At 39.0% G+C, this 16,883-nt stretch overlaps 1 protein-coding gene across 3 annotated transcripts in view; it reads right to left on the bottom strand.

The window, feature by feature from the left end:
* camkmt (calmodulin-lysine N-methyltransferase) overlaps positions 1-16,883 on the bottom strand; it is a 325,277-nt gene that overhangs the window by 50,693 nt on the left and 257,701 nt on the right. For all 3 annotated transcript variants that reach the window (XM_059985734.1, XM_059985735.1, XM_059985733.1), the window contains exon 7: positions 6,647-6,713. In XM_059985734.1, the coding sequence (XP_059841717.1) occupies positions 6,647-6,713 (67 nt within the window). The remainder of the gene's footprint in view (positions 1-6,646; positions 6,714-16,883) is intronic.

The raw sequence follows: 16,883 nt of genomic DNA, 5'->3' as shown, positions 1-16,883 counted from the left end.
TGATTCTTCCTTTTTTTATTAAACAGCTTTTTCTCTGACATTGATTTCCAATGTTTAAGGTTACATGAGCGTGATAGAATATTTAAATATTTGGCACTGGTGAATAATACATTTCAACCTCATACCGAGAAAAGAAAATTGTTGAGAAATAGTGCTTCCACAAGACATAATTCTGTGTACTGAGTGTTAATAATCACTGGTTATTTATCACCAACTTCACTCATCTGCAAAATGCTGCATTTTGCTGGGCAACAGAGTGCTCAGCATTGTGCTGTAACATTGGGACACTTAGTCTTCCTTCAAGCAACCACTATTCTATAGACATGAAGAGAAATCACTTCCAGATACTCAGAAGTTTTTCTACATGAATCCAGAGTCTGTGTTGCACCTTGGATCAAAAGGTACAAATCAACTGCGACAAGAAAAAAATTAGATCTTTTTATCATTTAAATAGGTATGCATTTCTGTTTTTACATACTAACTTCTTCCACATGGAACAAAATGATTCATGAAGTCCAAGAACAAATCAGAATATATTTCAGTATCATACCAATACAATCATTATTTGCTGAGTGATATGTAAAATAATATACAGTAATTAATTAAACAGCTTACAAAGATATATTTAATCTGCAAATTAAGTAGATCTTGTTCAAATACTATTCAAAGCATTATTTATTTCCATGGTAAGCAATTACAAACAGACTTAACCACAGAGTGAAATGCAACAATGACCATTTTTGTACCATCTTCATCATTTCAAATACTTAGGAGGACACTTCCTGCCTTTGTCAAGCTTTCACATCGGAGCTAATTTCTATGTCAAATATTAATCAAATAAGGAAACAAAAGTGCAAAACGTTGGCCTACTCAGCAACTCCGTGTTGAATATATTCAACAGCTCTGTGCTGAATATATTTGTGTAATTTTTCTTTTAGCAATCCTGACCAATTTGTCCTGGCAACCACAACCATTGGACACTCTGGGACAAATTGGTCTTCACAGAGCAAGATTGAACTGGGACTGTATATAACAATGCTCTGTAATTAGCTCTCTTCATTCCATCCCTCCACTCCACTATACTGAGACTCCCTTCCTGTCCATTGACCACTTCAACTGACACTGATTCAGAATCCTGCTGGCTAAGGCCTAACCCCTAACCTTTCATTCGCACCTCCCAGCCTCTGCACACACCAGTTTAGCCTCTCCAGTTAACAAAATTTCCATCTCCAAAAAACTCCAATCCCAAAGTGTTCCAAGATGCCAATCATCACCCAAAGCCTCCAGATAGTCCAAGCAACAATGCAAACTTCAGCCTGACTCTCCTAAACCCATCACTGGACCATCAATTTCTCATCCTGATTTAAATGGTCCAGCAATGTACTAATGCTCAGCAGCTTTCCAAATGCCACGGCTGCCAACAGAGGCTTCAACTTGCACACCATCTCATGACTCTTAATCAAATTCCTAGCACTTGCAAGATTACCAAAACTTATCTGATCTCTGCTTTTGCCAGAACTTCCTTGTCCAGATTAAATCTCCAACTACACACCCTCCATCCACATTACTTGCTTGTTACCCAACAAAACCTCACACATAATTGATCACCATTCTAGCCACACAACCTGATTGTCTTCATCACACCTAGCTATTTATATAGAGATACAGCATGGTAACAGGCCCAATTACACCCATGTGACCAAATAACCTATTAACCTAATGTGGGAGGAAACTGCTCACACTGAGAATGGACAAACTCATTACACACAGCGAGGGAAATTAACCTGGGTCATGGGCACTATCACTGCATTATATTAACCGCTATGAAGTCCTGCTCTGAATAATTGAGAGTAAGCGTTCGGCATGGACTAGAAGGGCCGAGATGGCCTGTTTCCATGCTGTAATTGTTAAATGGTTATAATTTTGTTCTCCTTAAATTTGTGCCCTGAAGAATGAAAATAAATAATCTTTAATTCAGTCCTTTACTTCCATTTCTCCACACTTCAGTCGCAGGGAGCACTACTTTATTCCCTAAGGAATGAATTGGCTATTCAGCCTGCAGTAAGAAACTCATGACTATTATGCCCACTAGCACAGTGCCCATCTTGCACTTAATCTAGAGCACACTTGAATTTCCTGTCCTTACTCTGATTTCTAACCCACTCTGTTCAATGCTAGAAACTTTTGTGATATGATCTCTGTCCTGAAAAAAGTATCAAGCAAGATCCAAAATATTCCCTCACCCTTAGTCTACACTATGCAACTTTAGCCTTTGTAATAAATTATTCCCCAACCTTCCTTGAAGTACAGGATTGTGTTTTATTGTACCCTTTATTCATCATCTCTGCCAATAAACCCAATATCAAGTCTTAATGAGAACTTACTAGCTCCTTTTTAGCCTCAGCTGGGGAACCATCACTCTGAAAGAAATGTTCAACACCCTCTCACTGTATCCTATTGTGGCTTTTCAAATATTCACAGTAATACAATATCATCAGACTGAGGAAATACAATTACAGGTACTGACAAAAATGTGAGAAAACAATGGACTTAAAAGAAGTGATATAGTGTGTATTTTCCCATTTTTCATAAAACAGAAAATCATTCAGCCCACTGTGTATATGCTGGCTCAGAGAATACACTCAATCCTCCTCATTTTTCCAGTATCTTGTTTCCTCTCTCATATCCGTCATCTCTCTCTGACTCTCCTGTCATCCACAGACTAAGATTATATGCCTTACATTGCTCCGCACTTTCATGTAGTTAGATTCCTCCGTGATCAGCTCACTAACAATATGACTACATATTGATCTGGGTGTCAAATCAAGTAATTAGTTCTGAAGAAATTCTGGTGGAGTGTAAGGCAATATCAGAAGTATTGGTACGCTCACTACCAATAATCTTCACAACAAAACTGGACTAGGATTGTGCTTATAAAATCATTCTCTAATATCTATGCATTTGAAGACACAAGTTATATGATCTGTTGTAGGGAGTTTCAACCATGTCAGGGAGTTTCTGGAGCTTGCAACAGATTTCTGAGTGCAGACAGCACAATTTAGTGCATTCTTATTCCGTGATACCTTTCACGCAAGCACGGCCGTGTTATTGCAGGTCTATTGATGAATAATCTACTGTGGATTATCTAGAAATCCTGCATTCAGTATCCGTTTTAATCGGCACAGCTTTAAATGATACTAATCTGACTGATATGAAACTAGACAGATCATTTTATCAGAGAAAACTGTGTGGACTGGATTGCTTTTTAAAAAGAAATCACTGATTAAATTAATGAGGCAGTAAAATTTCATAAAATGATATTTCCACAGTTCAATTCACTAACAAGGAGCTAATATGAATAAAATTTAAAACATTAAAATGGCTTTTGAATATTAAATCCTTTTTGACAGGTATTAAGCCTGTAAAAGGAGATTAAAGATATTACTTTTTATCTCTGTCAAGCATTTATCCAGTAGATTACTAACTCTATTGTATTAAAGCTATCACCGATATCAAAACCTGTTTAACTGATTAAAACATTGTAATCAGCTATTTTTTCCCTGCATATACACAAAAAATTTAATCATTGGTACAAGAAGTTAATCGAAATAATGCTCCTAAACTTGAGATATGAGTTACTTGGATTAGAATCTTTTTCTAGCATCAATTATTGTTCTATTTCTTGGCACTAGTCATGCTTTTTCCTTCCATTTTTTTCTCAGAGTACAATGAAGGAGACTGCAGTGGACATTCACCTAGCATCTAACTAGTGACTATTAGCTAATTATTCATTAACTGGCCCATTATATTGAGCTAGGTCCTGAGTTAACCTGATGTCATTTACATTTTCTAGCAGTCTTCACTGTAACCTCATCTTAGAGCCTGATCTTGAATCATGGAACAATTTCTTTGGGGGATCTCCACGAGAACTACAATTTCAGCTAATGGGCCAGATTTGAAGCAGCTCTTCCCTTAAGTGATGGGCTGCAGATAGGTTTGGGTATTACGCATTTTCAGGTGACAGTGGGATCTGGTACCAATGGAAATGGGCACCCAGAGTAAGAGTCAAATGAGAAAACGCATGTACTGCAGATCTAGAAAATGCTTTTGGAACACAGCAGGTCAGGTCACATTTATGGAGGGAAATGAACGGTGCACATGTTGGGCTGAGACCTTTCATCAGGACTGGAAAGAAAGAGAGTGGGAGCCAGAAGAAAAGGGAGGGGGGAGGGGGAGGAGCACAAGCTGGCAGCTGATAGTTGAATCCAGGTGACAGGAGGGCAGGAAAAGAGATGAAGATTCAAAGAAAAGCACTTCATATTCTTTGTTGGTAGTGTCCAAATTGACCGCATCAATATTGATTTCTCTAAATTCTGGTCCTCTTCAGTCCTGACAAAGGCTCTTGGCCCAAAACATCAACTGTTCATTTCTCTTGGTAGATGCTGCCTGACCTGCTGGGTTCCTCCAGCATTTTGCATTGTTGCTCCAGGGCAAGAGTCAAATAGGTTATGGCGGAGGTGTTGCTGCCTACCATTACCATCTCCATTCTGTTGGGTTGAAAATCAAGGATCAGGCTGCAGAAGGAAGCGTTTTCCAGGGTCCAGACTTTGTTGAAGAACTTGCTTGGAAAAATAGTATTGAAGGCAGAACTGTAGTCAATAAATAATAGTCTGATCTACGTGTCTTTATTAAGAGGAATAGATAGAGTGGACAGCCAGTGCCTCTTCCCCAGGGCACCACTGCTCAGTACAAGAGGACATGGCTTTAAGGTAAGGGGAGGGAAGTTCAAGGGGGATATTAGAGGAAGGTTTTTACTCAGAGAGTGGTTGGTGCTTGGAATGCACTGCCTGAATCAGTGGTGGAGGCAGATACACTAGTGAAGTTTAAGAGACTACCAGGCAGGTATATGGTGGAATTTAAGGTGGGGGGGGGGGGTTATATGCGAGGGAGGGTTTGAGAGTCGGCACAACATTGTGGGCCAAAGGGCCTGTAAGGTGCTGTACTATTCTATGTTCTATACTGTCAAGATGCTGCAGAGGAGAGTTTAGGGATTGGGAGATGGCATCTGTCATAGACCTGCTTTGACAATAGGCAAATTGCAGTGGGTCAAGGTTATCTGTAAAGCTGGAATTGATGAGTGTTATAAGCAGCCTCTAGAAGCACTTCATGATGGTAAATGTTAGACTCATTGGATGGTAGTCTTGATTTTTTGGTTACTGGTCTTCTTAAATGCAGAAGGGAACTACGGCCTGAAGCAGGGAGAGGTTTAAAAAGTCTGACTATACTCCTGCCAGTTTGATCCACACAGGATCTAAGGACACGGTACAGACACCATCCAGGTCTTATAGCTTCTGTGGTTTTCCTCAGGGAAAGACTGATCTTACACATGTGATGATGACTGAAGATTCAGGTACACCTGTGTCTGTCAGGGCGGGTGGTGACATACCCAGTCCCTTCTGTTCAAAATGTGCACAGAATTTTATAAGCTCATCTGGAATAGATGTGCTGTTGTTGGAATTTCTGCCTGACTTTGTTTTGTGACCCATTATATCATCTGAGCCCTGCCACAAATGACGATAGGTCTGGGACTATCTCTTAGCATCTCTTTTTTATGGAGAAATATATTGATTTCTCATTAAGACCACCTGATTAAAATGCTGCAGACCAACCCTGCTGAGAAGGGAGGCTAACCTGCAAGACTCCATCGCTGGATTCAGTAGCAGGCCTGGGTAAAAAGAAATCAGACCTTTTCTTTTATATAGCATTATGTTTTTGCCCTCCCAATCATGCTTATTCATTTAATTATTTATCTACTCTGTTTCATTCAGCAGCCCTGAGTTCTCAACCCCAAGCGGTAATTCAATGCTCTTCCGTCTCCAATTACAAGCTTCAAACCTCACCCTGCACCCCATATGTCAAACTTTTCCACAGATCCACAATTACTCCTTGTTCCATATTTCTGTCCTGCATGGTTCTCTGGTCAGCAGATTCATCTTCTTTTCCTCTGAATGTCCTCTGCTGTGACAATGAAGTAAAAGATCTAATATTTATGCAAGGACTATTCAATGTAAATTGGGCCTTGATGACTGCTGATCAGGATCCTAGAACATCATAAAAGTCACTGAGACACTGCACAACAATGAATTAATCTGGATTGGCATGTACTGATGAACTTTTGGCCCACAGTCTTAGCATTTTCCCCTTCAAAATTCAAAGAAGGATCTGAATCCACTGTAATTTCAGAAAAAAATATGATGAAATTTATCATATTTGTTAACCTCCTGTTGAAACTGATTGGAAGATTAACCTTACTTTTCTGCTTTTCCCTCCTGAAATGACTATATCTACCATATACTAGCACACAATAAAACAGGTTTGCTCCCAGTTTGGTTCAGTTTAGTTCAATGCCTCTCATTTCTCTATCACATCTCCCCTTTTGTCAAAAGTACTCATTTTATTTCAGTCATTATTTTCTCTCACTTTCACATATATATTGAATTCTATTTTAAATATTCTCAATATTAAATGGTCATTTTTTGATAAATCTTAAATGGTGCCTCACACAGCACAGTACTCACTTTTATGGGATTAATAAACAGCAGATAATTTGTTAACTGTAACATAAATAATATAAAATGCATCTTACCGGCTTGTAACAGAACCAGACTTGAATAGCCCATGTTTTTTGTTTCTTTCAATGATTTCAGCAACATCTGATAAAGGTTGTTCAGTTAAGGATAAAAAAAACAAAGGTATATTGTCAGTTATGTAGAAAACAAATAAAAGGAAAACTTTTGGAGTTTATTAATACTTGGCTTATGGGTGGCAGCTCCTCATAAAATAACTGAACTCTCCCCACCAGCGATTCTACGTTCCCACTGAATCCTGGGAACCTCAGCTCCAAAACCAGTAGAGAAGCAGCATTTAGCATGGTATTGAGGGCCCGGCAGAAGAAATCAGTGTCACAGGCAAAGCAGTATGCTACTTCACAAGCTACCCACCTGTCCAATCCAACAAGCACATTCTGCCTATTTTGGAACAGTTGTCCTGAACTCTAATAATGATGTGGTATCGATCACCAGATCGCACATTGGACTCTTAGCTTTATTCTTACTTTACCTTTCTTTCTGATGTCTCATCTAATTCCTATATCTTGTCTCCTGGAAATATCTCCAGGTTATTTATAAATGCACTTTAAATAGCTCCATATCCAGTAACTGTACCCCGCTCCTCAACGAGCCCCATCCACCTTGGATGCCCACATCCAAATGAAACCTTTGCACTTACCAATGGTGTCCACCTCCCCATCTGTTTCCTCAGGTCCAAGGATCTAATACAGCATTTGGCCCAAGCCGATTTACCCATTACAGCTGATGTTTTACGCAGTTAAATGGTAATTTGTCTTTTTTATATCATTTAACTATTTCCATGATGCTTCGGCTAATTAGGGCATCCACTTAATTTAGCCAAAATATATCAAGCCTGGTGTGTCCCACTGTACTTAGATTAGAATCACTGCAAGTTCTGGAAATCTGAAACAAATCAAAAATGCCGGAAGGATTCAGCAGCTCAGGGAACATCCATAGGGAGAGAAACAAAGTCAACCTTTCAGCTTAAGAACTCTTTATCAGATTTGGGAAAGAACTTTCTAAGATCAACATAAACATGGGGAGGAAGCTAAGTTCTACCCAGGTTTTGTACTTCTGCATTGGCCTGAAATGTAAATCACAGAAGGTTATAGAATCAAGAGCAGTGAAGTGGAAATATTTGCAGAAGCGGCAATGAGCTACAATTTAGCTAATGACATTTCAACTCATCCAGGAGCTGGTGTAAGACATGCACTTGGGAGTGGCAATTCATTTTAACTTTCTAAAAAGATAAGCAAATCATAATTCCGTGTTGATGTATAATTTCATGGGTATCTACAGACCTCATCTAGTTGTACCATGGATCCTTTTTACTTTGCAAGTTGTAATACCCCCTTGCTATTCATAAACAGAGCTCCATTCAATTCTCTTTATAATTCATGCCCTTTCCCTGGCTAGTTTCCTGCTCTTTGCACCAGACCAAATGTTATGTTCTTAACAGCACCCAAATTCAGCAAAACTATGGTAGAATCAAACCTGTGGGACTTCTGCAGGAAATGTTATCTATTGATAGCTTGTTATTGTATTTGAGACAAAAAAGAAACTATTTCTCAGACCACAAACCATCCTGTTAGCATAACAGATAATGCTTTAAAAACATTTCCACAAAAGATAGTCCAGAAATAAATTATTTCTTTATGAATGCTCTTGGGTACTTAACTGTATTTCCTGAGTGGTGCTGGTAAGGATCAAGTAGTGCTTTATATTGAAATGGTGTCAGGCAACCTATTGAAATAACTGAAATTTTAATAAACCAAAAGAAAAAGAATTCTCTGCACATTTATGGAATTAGAGTCAACATGTAGAAGAATCTACGAGGAACCCAAGTACCGTTTTTAATTTTAATCAATCATACACTACATATTTAATCCGTCTCATTGCTTAAACTGACAAAATGCAAAGCGATTAGCCCTACAGTGCTTTAACAGGGTAGAAGGAGCTGAGGAAATTATAATGGACAGAGATTTTGCAGCAGCAGCTAAGGTTTCCCTATTTTAGTAAAGAATAGAAGCTCCCCAGGCATTTTAACGCTAAACTGGTTCAGATATAAAATCAATGAGCTCAGGATCAACAATAATTATACATAACGTAAGTACAGAAAAATACTATCATTATTATCTATAATTAATCTTTAATCCTTTATCCTTTTTCTTCCAAAATGATAAGTGGCCAATGCTAATGGGTAAAAGAATGTTACATGGTCCCAGTAACCACACTTGGGCTGCAATGTAGTTTTGGGTTTAAGGGCTCCTAAACTTCATCAGAATGCAGTGGCCCTGTCATGCCAGCAGCGCCAAACCTTGGATTTGGTTTTATCAACAAAAAGTATAGTCACCCGAAATTTAGAGTTAAACAAAAAAAAATCAAGATAAATAATGGAGCTGCTAGACACCCCTCCCCACCCCGGTGAAACTGTAAACTAACACATTTAGATTTGGTAGAACAAAATGGAAAATGAATACAAGGAAAACTTGACTCTAAAAAAATGGTGAGAATAAAAAGAAGTCATAACATTGGTTAAAAAAGCAGCAAAACATGCCCTTCAGAGGTTTGAAAGAGTGTATTCACTATTCCTCTATACTGCTGATCTGTACTGACTGAGCTGTCACAAAAAAAACCAAATTAAATAATATCAAAACATTATGAATTTGGTTAGCAAGATATGAAAATACACCCAAGAGAACCAATACTGTTTGCTACACAGACTAATGATCAGTAGTTGAATATCTCTTTCAAAAGGCAGACCGTAAGTTCTCAAAATCATGATTAATAGTGACCAATAGAGCCACAAACTGTACAAAGCTGTTGACAATGCCTAACAAGTGCACCTCACACTTTGCTATAGCAATAAACAGTGGCAAGTATAGCACTTATGCTCATTTGGGTTTTCTAACGAAGAGTTGTGAAACTTGTCAAAAAGACATTTGAAGCAGCATGAGGAGGAGTCTGCTACATAGTTCCTGGTGGGAACTCACTTATTTGACAGCAGCCTCCAACAAGTTGCTACAGGCTATCTGAAAAAGCACACTCTCTATGGCAGGCACATACCTTTTGTGTTATGGAAGAGAAAAGACTGCAAGGGAGAGGCAGAAGGGAGAAGTTCCAAGATTTATAAGAGCTCTATGAGCTCTGTTGCTGAGACAGAGGCTGGATTATAGTGTTCAGTTTTGCTTGCCCAATTATAGAAGATGTGCTGAAACTAGAAAGATTGAGGGGAAGATTTATGAAGATGTTGCCAAGACTAGAAGGCAAGAGGGCCTGAATTATAGGGTTGCATTGGCGGGCTGGGTCTTTACTTCTTGCAATGCAAGTGGATGAGGGGCAACCTTACAAAACCATGAGAAGCATAGATAAAGGGGATGCTGACGGTCTTTTCTCCAGAGTAGTTGAGACCTAAACTAGGGAGCATAAAAACTAGGGGCAAGAAGTCAATGATTTAAAAGAGACTTGAGTGGAAACTTTTCCACCCAGAGGTTGGTGAGCATACTGATTGCAATGCCAGAAAAAATGTTGAGACAGGTACAATTGGATCACTTCAGAAGCACTTGAAGGACGTGGCATGCAGGGATATGGGCTGGATGCAGGAAATTTGGACCAAATGGCCTATATCTATATTGCTCTGTGACTCCATTGGATGAGAGTCATCTGGCATCACACTGAGAAAACAATATTATAACATTATTAACATTTTAGTAAATAAATACAAAATTGAAACTAAAGAGTTAACTGAAATCATCTGAAGTACATACATTTTTTATTATACTGGAAGTAGTTTTTTCTTCTTTGTTTTCTTCTTTGAATCTTTTCTTCTTTGAAATCTTTGTTTTGCAATTCCCAATGAAGACAGTGGGCTCTTTGGATCCTACAATAGATCCAAGTGCCGACTTCCCAGCATAAAACTGTCAAAACCAGCAGGGCTGGTCTCAGCAAAACTCCAAACACATCCAGGAACTTAAAGCTCATACACAAAAATTTCAGGACCTCTACTGTTTCAAGATCCAAATGTCAGAACTATTGGGAAAAGGCAATGCCACCTAGCTCTCTCTGTATTTTTCTAATTAACAATTTATAGCACTCCAATAATTTGCTCACTGCTGGCAAGAAGCTGACTGATCTGTAATTACTAAGTCTATCCTTTCCACTTTTTTGAAAATAAGCATACCACCTCATCCAGAACCATGCCTATAGCCAGCAAGGACTGGAAAATGAAAGTCAGACCTTCCAATATTTCCTCCTTTGGTTCTTTTAATAGCCTTGGATTTATTTCATTCAGACCTGGCATTTTATCTACTTTCAAAGCTAAATCCCTTCATATTTCCGCTCTCACTATGTTTATCTTTGCAAAATTTTTCACTTGTTCTCATTATATACTGCATCAACTCCCACATCCCTGAAAACACAAAGTATTCACATTTGCACAAAGAATAGCCACATCTACCAGCTCAACAAACAGATTACTTTCCTGGAATCTAATTATTCTTTCCTTAACACCTTTTTTTAAAAAACATATTTTTAAAGTACTTTTTGTTTCTCTTGATTTTCCTTGCTATTAATTTTTCACATTCTCGCTGAGCTTCACTAATTTCCCTTTTAATTTCACCTCTGATCCTTCAATGCTTCACTATGCTTCTGAAGTATTCAGCTCTCAGTATCCGATAAGCTTCCTTTTTTTTGCCTTATCCTATCCTGCTTGCTTCTTGTCATCCATCAGGTTTTAGATTTTGGAGTTTCATTCTACTGCTTTGTATAAACATATTACCTCTGAACCCTCACAATCTCCTCCCACTGCTCTCATGCTGATTTACCTTTAAGTAGCTGTATCCAGTCCACTTCTGCTAAATCACATCTTAGTGTCGAAAATATTGGCATTTTCCCCAGTAGAGAACTTCAGTTAATTGCTTTCTCTCTTCCACCTTTTTATAAATAATGGAATGACATTTGCAATATTCTAATCCAGCAGCACAATTCATGAAACAAGAGTGCATTTGGAAGATTATAACTGTTGCAAATAAAAATTTCCCACCTGCATTTTTTTTATATATGCCTTTAATAGGAATGGTTTCAAATTAGCTATATTACCTGACTAGTAAACCACAAGCCTGGCTAATGAACTGGCACAGATACCCAAACCATGGCTCCTGAGCTGCATTTGGCTCTTTGATGTGTAATTTCCAGTGTTTCAGTGTTGCAGGACCTTTAATCTTTACATTATAACATGAAATACTATACTGCAGTAAAGCAACATAATATTGCTTTATAATATTCCCATCATATACTGCCAATGCTATACTAAAAAGCAATTAATTATTTTTAATAAATCATGTGTTCCTGTTATGGGCATTAGTATCCCCTGTTAAAGGAGCAGTTCTAAACATAGCAAAAGCAGGATTAAAGTATGGAGATTCACAGAGCTATACAGCACAGAACAGGCCATTTGGCCCAACCCATCCACAATGACCAGCATGCAAATCAAAACTAATCCCATTTGCTTGAGTTTGGCCTATCGCCCTCTCTACTCGTCCAAATGCTTTCTTAAACTTTATAACTGTACTTGCCTATGCCACCTCTTTTGGCAATTTATCCCATATAGCCACCACACTTTAAGTTAAAGGAGAATACAACAGGAAACTTTTTCACTCAGAAGGTCAGGAGAGTATGAAATGAGCTGCCAGCACATGTGAGCTGTATTTCAACGTTTAACAGAAGTTTGGATAGGTACATGGATAGAAGGGGGATGGAGGGCTATGGTCCCGGTGCAGGTCAATGGGAGTAAGCAGTTTAAAAGGTTTCATATGAACCAGATGGACCTAAGGGCCTGTTTCTGTGCGGTACTTTTCTATGACTGTATAACCTTGAGAGCAAAAGTTTGCTTCACAGATACCCTTTATGTCTTTTCCCTCTCATGCTAAGCCTGGATGGGTGGGTGAGAGGGTGTTAAAGGGGCTTGTTTTGCTGAACATAGTGGGTATGCTATGTTGGCACCAGAATGTGTGTCGACACTTGCAGCCTCCCCCAGCACATCCATAGTTTGTGTTGGTTGTTAACACAAATGGTGCACGTCATGTTTCGATGTACATGTGATAAATAATGTGAATCTGAAAAAGACTGTGGCTATTTATCTTATCTATGCTCCTCATCATTTCATAAACTTCTATAAAGTCAACCCACAACCTGCCTCACTCCAAGCCTATCTGATCTCTCCTTATAACTCAAGCCTTCCAGTCCAGGCAATATCTTTAAGAATCTTTTCTGCATTCTTAGTGCACAAAATATTTTTATTATTTAACCTTGTCTTATGAAATCTTTGTTATGAAATAATCATTGAAAATGATGCTTTTTGTTATGTTTGTACAGACTGAAATAAAATTTCATCTATTCATACGAAATATTCCAAATGCAGCATCATTAGCTTCTTGTATGGCTGTAGCAAGTCATCCCAACTCTTGTACTCAGTGCCCTAACTGATAACACGTTTGTCACTACCCAGTCCACCGGAGCTGCCACTTCCAGCAAGCTATCTACCTGCATTCATATACTCAGTGGCCACTTCATTAAATATCTCCTGTAAAGTGGCTACTGAGTGTATGTTTGCAGTCCTCTGCTGTTAAAGCCCATCCACCTCAACATTCGATGTGTTGTGCATTCAGAGATGCTCCCCTGCACACCACTGTTGTAACACATGGGTATTTGAGTTACTGGTCACCTTCTTGTCAGCTTGACCCAGTCTGGCCATTCTCCTCCGACCTCCTTCAAGGTATTTTCACCCACAGACCAATGAAATGGCTCAATGGATATTATTTTTTGGTTTTTGTACCATTCTCAACTCTAGAGAACTTTGTGCATGAAAATTCTAGGAGATCAGCAGTTTCTGAGATACTCAAAACACCCTCGCTGCACCGACAATCATTCCATATTCAAAGTCACTTCAACCACTTTTCTTTCCTATTCTGCTGTTGATCTAAACAACAACTGAACCTCTTGACCATGTCTGCATGCTTTTATGCACTGAGTTGCTGCTGCATGATTGACTGATTAGATATTTGCATTAATGAGCAGGTGTACAGAGATACCTAATGGCGTGAATATTAAGTGCAGGTCTCCGTGTCTCACAACACTCCAGGGCTCTGCTATTTACGATGGAAGTTGTGTCCTAATTTAACTTCCCAAAAAGCAACACTTCACACTTCTCCAAGTTAAATTCCACTTGTCATTCCGTTTGTCCACTATAGCACCAATTTTGGTATAATCTGCAAATGTACTAACCATGCCAAATACATTTTCATCATATACTTATCGATTATGATACCTGCATTCTATTCCAGATTGTTAATATGAATGATAAACAGTGGACCCAGCACAGATCCTTGTGGCACACTTTTGGAAACTACCCTCCAGCCTAAAAAATAGTCCTCCACTATCACCCTCTGGCTTCTAAAAACAAGGCAACTTTGTTTCAAACTGGCTGGCTCACTCTGGATCCTGTGAGTTCTGATCTTCCAGACCAGTCTGCCATGCAGGGTCTTGTCAAAGGCCTTGCTAATGATCTAACACCCAACTCTCCTCAATTCCTTGGTTACATCTTCAGAAAAACTGAAATTAATACGAATAAATTTCCCCTGCACAAAGCCATGCTGATATATGTAATCAGTCCTTGTCTTTCCAAATGCAGGTAGATCCCGTTTCTCAGAATCCCCTCCAGTAAATTTCCCATCTCTGATATTAGGCTCACTGGCTTTAGGTCCCTGGCTTGACCTTGAAGCCCCTCTTAAACACAGACACAATAGTTAGCCATCCCCCAGTCTTCCAGTACTTCACTCATGGTACAAATACCTCTGCCAAAGCCACAGTCATTTCTCCCCAGTTTCCCACAATATCCTGAGATCCTATAATTTTCCCATGTATCTGCTCCCACTGACTATTGAGAAGCTTAAGGCATAATCCCATAAAAATGATTACATCTTTCTTATTTCTAAGCTCTACTCATATAGTTTGGTTAGACATACCCCTCTAAAATCTTCTTGATTATTAACACAATTGTGCCCACACCACTATATCTACTATGTTGGAAGCACTTGTACACAGAAGATCCAGCTTCTAGTCCTGCACATTCTCCAACACAACTAAAATACCACAATCCCATGTGTTAATTTATGCTCTGAGTACATTTGGCTTACATTCAAAAGGTTCTAAGGTTCATTTATTATCAAAATATGTAACCATATATAACTCTGAAATTCATCTTCTCCAGGTAGCCACAAAAGAAACGTAAAAGTCGCCCAGAGAGAAACATTAAACCCACCCCCACCAAGCACACACACAAAAAAGAACAGCAACACAATAAACAACCCCAAACATTTCTCCCTACGCACAAAATGAAACAGGAAAATCCACTCCCCCCCCAAAAAAAACCCCTCCCTATGTAAAAAAAACTAACAGAACTCAACAGAACATCAACCCCCAAAACCCCTCCCCTCGTATAACAAAACGAAAAAAGAATAGATGATTAAAAAAACACAAAATATAAAAACCGTAAGTCTGAAAATGTCCACAGTCCATCAGTGCAGAACGACACTACATGTCAAGCTTCTAGCTTCTTGCATTAAAAAATCCAGCTTAGCCTATCAGACTTAGCTTGATACTTGCCTCAACTTTTAACTTTTATATTACTACTCTGGGTCTTTTCCCCTACCAGCCTAGTTTGAACCATTCCAAATAGCGCTAGTATATCTCCTTTCTATGATATTGGTACCCTTCCAGTTCCAGTGGAACCCATCCCTCTTGTACAAGTCATCTCCATCCTGGAAGCAGTCCCAGAGCTCCTGCCTGAACCAGGTCATCAGTCACACGTTCTTTTTCACTGAATTGTTATTCACATCCTCACTAGTGAATGACATTGGGAGCAATGCAGAGATCACTGCAGATCTTTTAGAGAGGGGCAGAAAAACTATTTCTTCTTTGTTCCCAGAAGTGAAGGTAAATGCATCTGCTTGATATGTGACAATTCACCTGCCCATTTCAATCAGGAGCAAAAAGCAAAATTAACTTCTGCTGTAATACACTAAAGTGTTGGGGTCTCAAGAACAGAACCCAACTTCATAGGATGTGTATCACAGAGGGATTGCCAAACATCAAGTTGACAGCAAGTTAATTAAATATATGCATTAACTAGGTTAGCAAAATGTCGTTATATTTAACAGAGACTGTATTCAGTGAAAATTTTAGAGGATTAGGGTACAACAATTGTTCTATTTTTAATCGGATTGTATGCGCATTTGCTGGGGTGATGTGTCTACAATAGGTATGTGGCTCTTGATTAATGGTGACTGTGAATGTGGCTCCAGCGTTACATAATTTTAGGTACAACTGAGATGGAAAAATCCCACAACAGCAGCTGGAGAATTTAATTTTAGTTCTCTTAATAATCTCAAATAAATGGTATCCATGAAACTGTCGCACAGTCATCAAAAAACATTAAGTTTTCTTATGCTTTATTTGGGGGGGGGGGGAAATCTGATGCTGTCACCCAGTCTGACATACACATCTGGCTCTAATATCATTGCCGCCCAGCTCCCCTCGAAAACAGCACAACAATTCATGTGAAAAATGTGACCCCACTATTTAAAAAAGGGAAGGAATAATAAAGAGAGTAGTGAGCTCTGCCCAGCATGGGCACATCCCTTCCCACCATAAGCTGTATCTATAGGAGGCACTACCTCAAGCAGGTCCCCACTGTCCAGTGCAAGCTAGCTTCTCACAACTACCATCAGATAGGAGGTAGAGAAACCTGACGTCCCACACCACCAGGTTCAAGAATAGCTATTTAACTTCAACCAGTCAGTTCTTGAACCAATCAGGACAACCCTAATCACTAAAGTTTAGTCACACTGTGCCTACTTTGAAAATCTAGCTGAGTGGTGCCATAACCACAATCTCTCACTCAATGTCAGCAAGATCAAGGAGCCGATTATTGACTTCAGGAGAAGGAAAAGGGAGGTCCATGAGTCGGTCTTCATTGGGGTCAGGGGAGGAGAGTCAGCAACCTTAAATTCCTCAGAGGCTCAGAGGTTCTGTCCGAGGGGCAGCCAGCAAGTGTAATTATGAAGAAAGCACAGCAGCATCTCTACTTCCTTAAAGTTTGTGAAGATTCGGCATAACATCTAAAACTTTGACAAACTTGTCAAATATATTGGTATATTGTAATATAAAGTATATTAGCTACTTGCATCACAGACAGGC

The sequence above is a fragment of the Hypanus sabinus genome, chromosome 12 (assembly GCF_030144855.1).
Source record: "Hypanus sabinus isolate sHypSab1 chromosome 12, sHypSab1.hap1, whole genome shotgun sequence".
In the NCBI taxonomy this organism is placed as follows: domain Eukaryota; kingdom Metazoa; phylum Chordata; class Chondrichthyes; order Myliobatiformes; family Dasyatidae; genus Hypanus; species Hypanus sabinus.
Note: the sequence above shows the minus strand (reverse complement) of the source record. Positions and strands in the feature narration are given on the sequence as shown.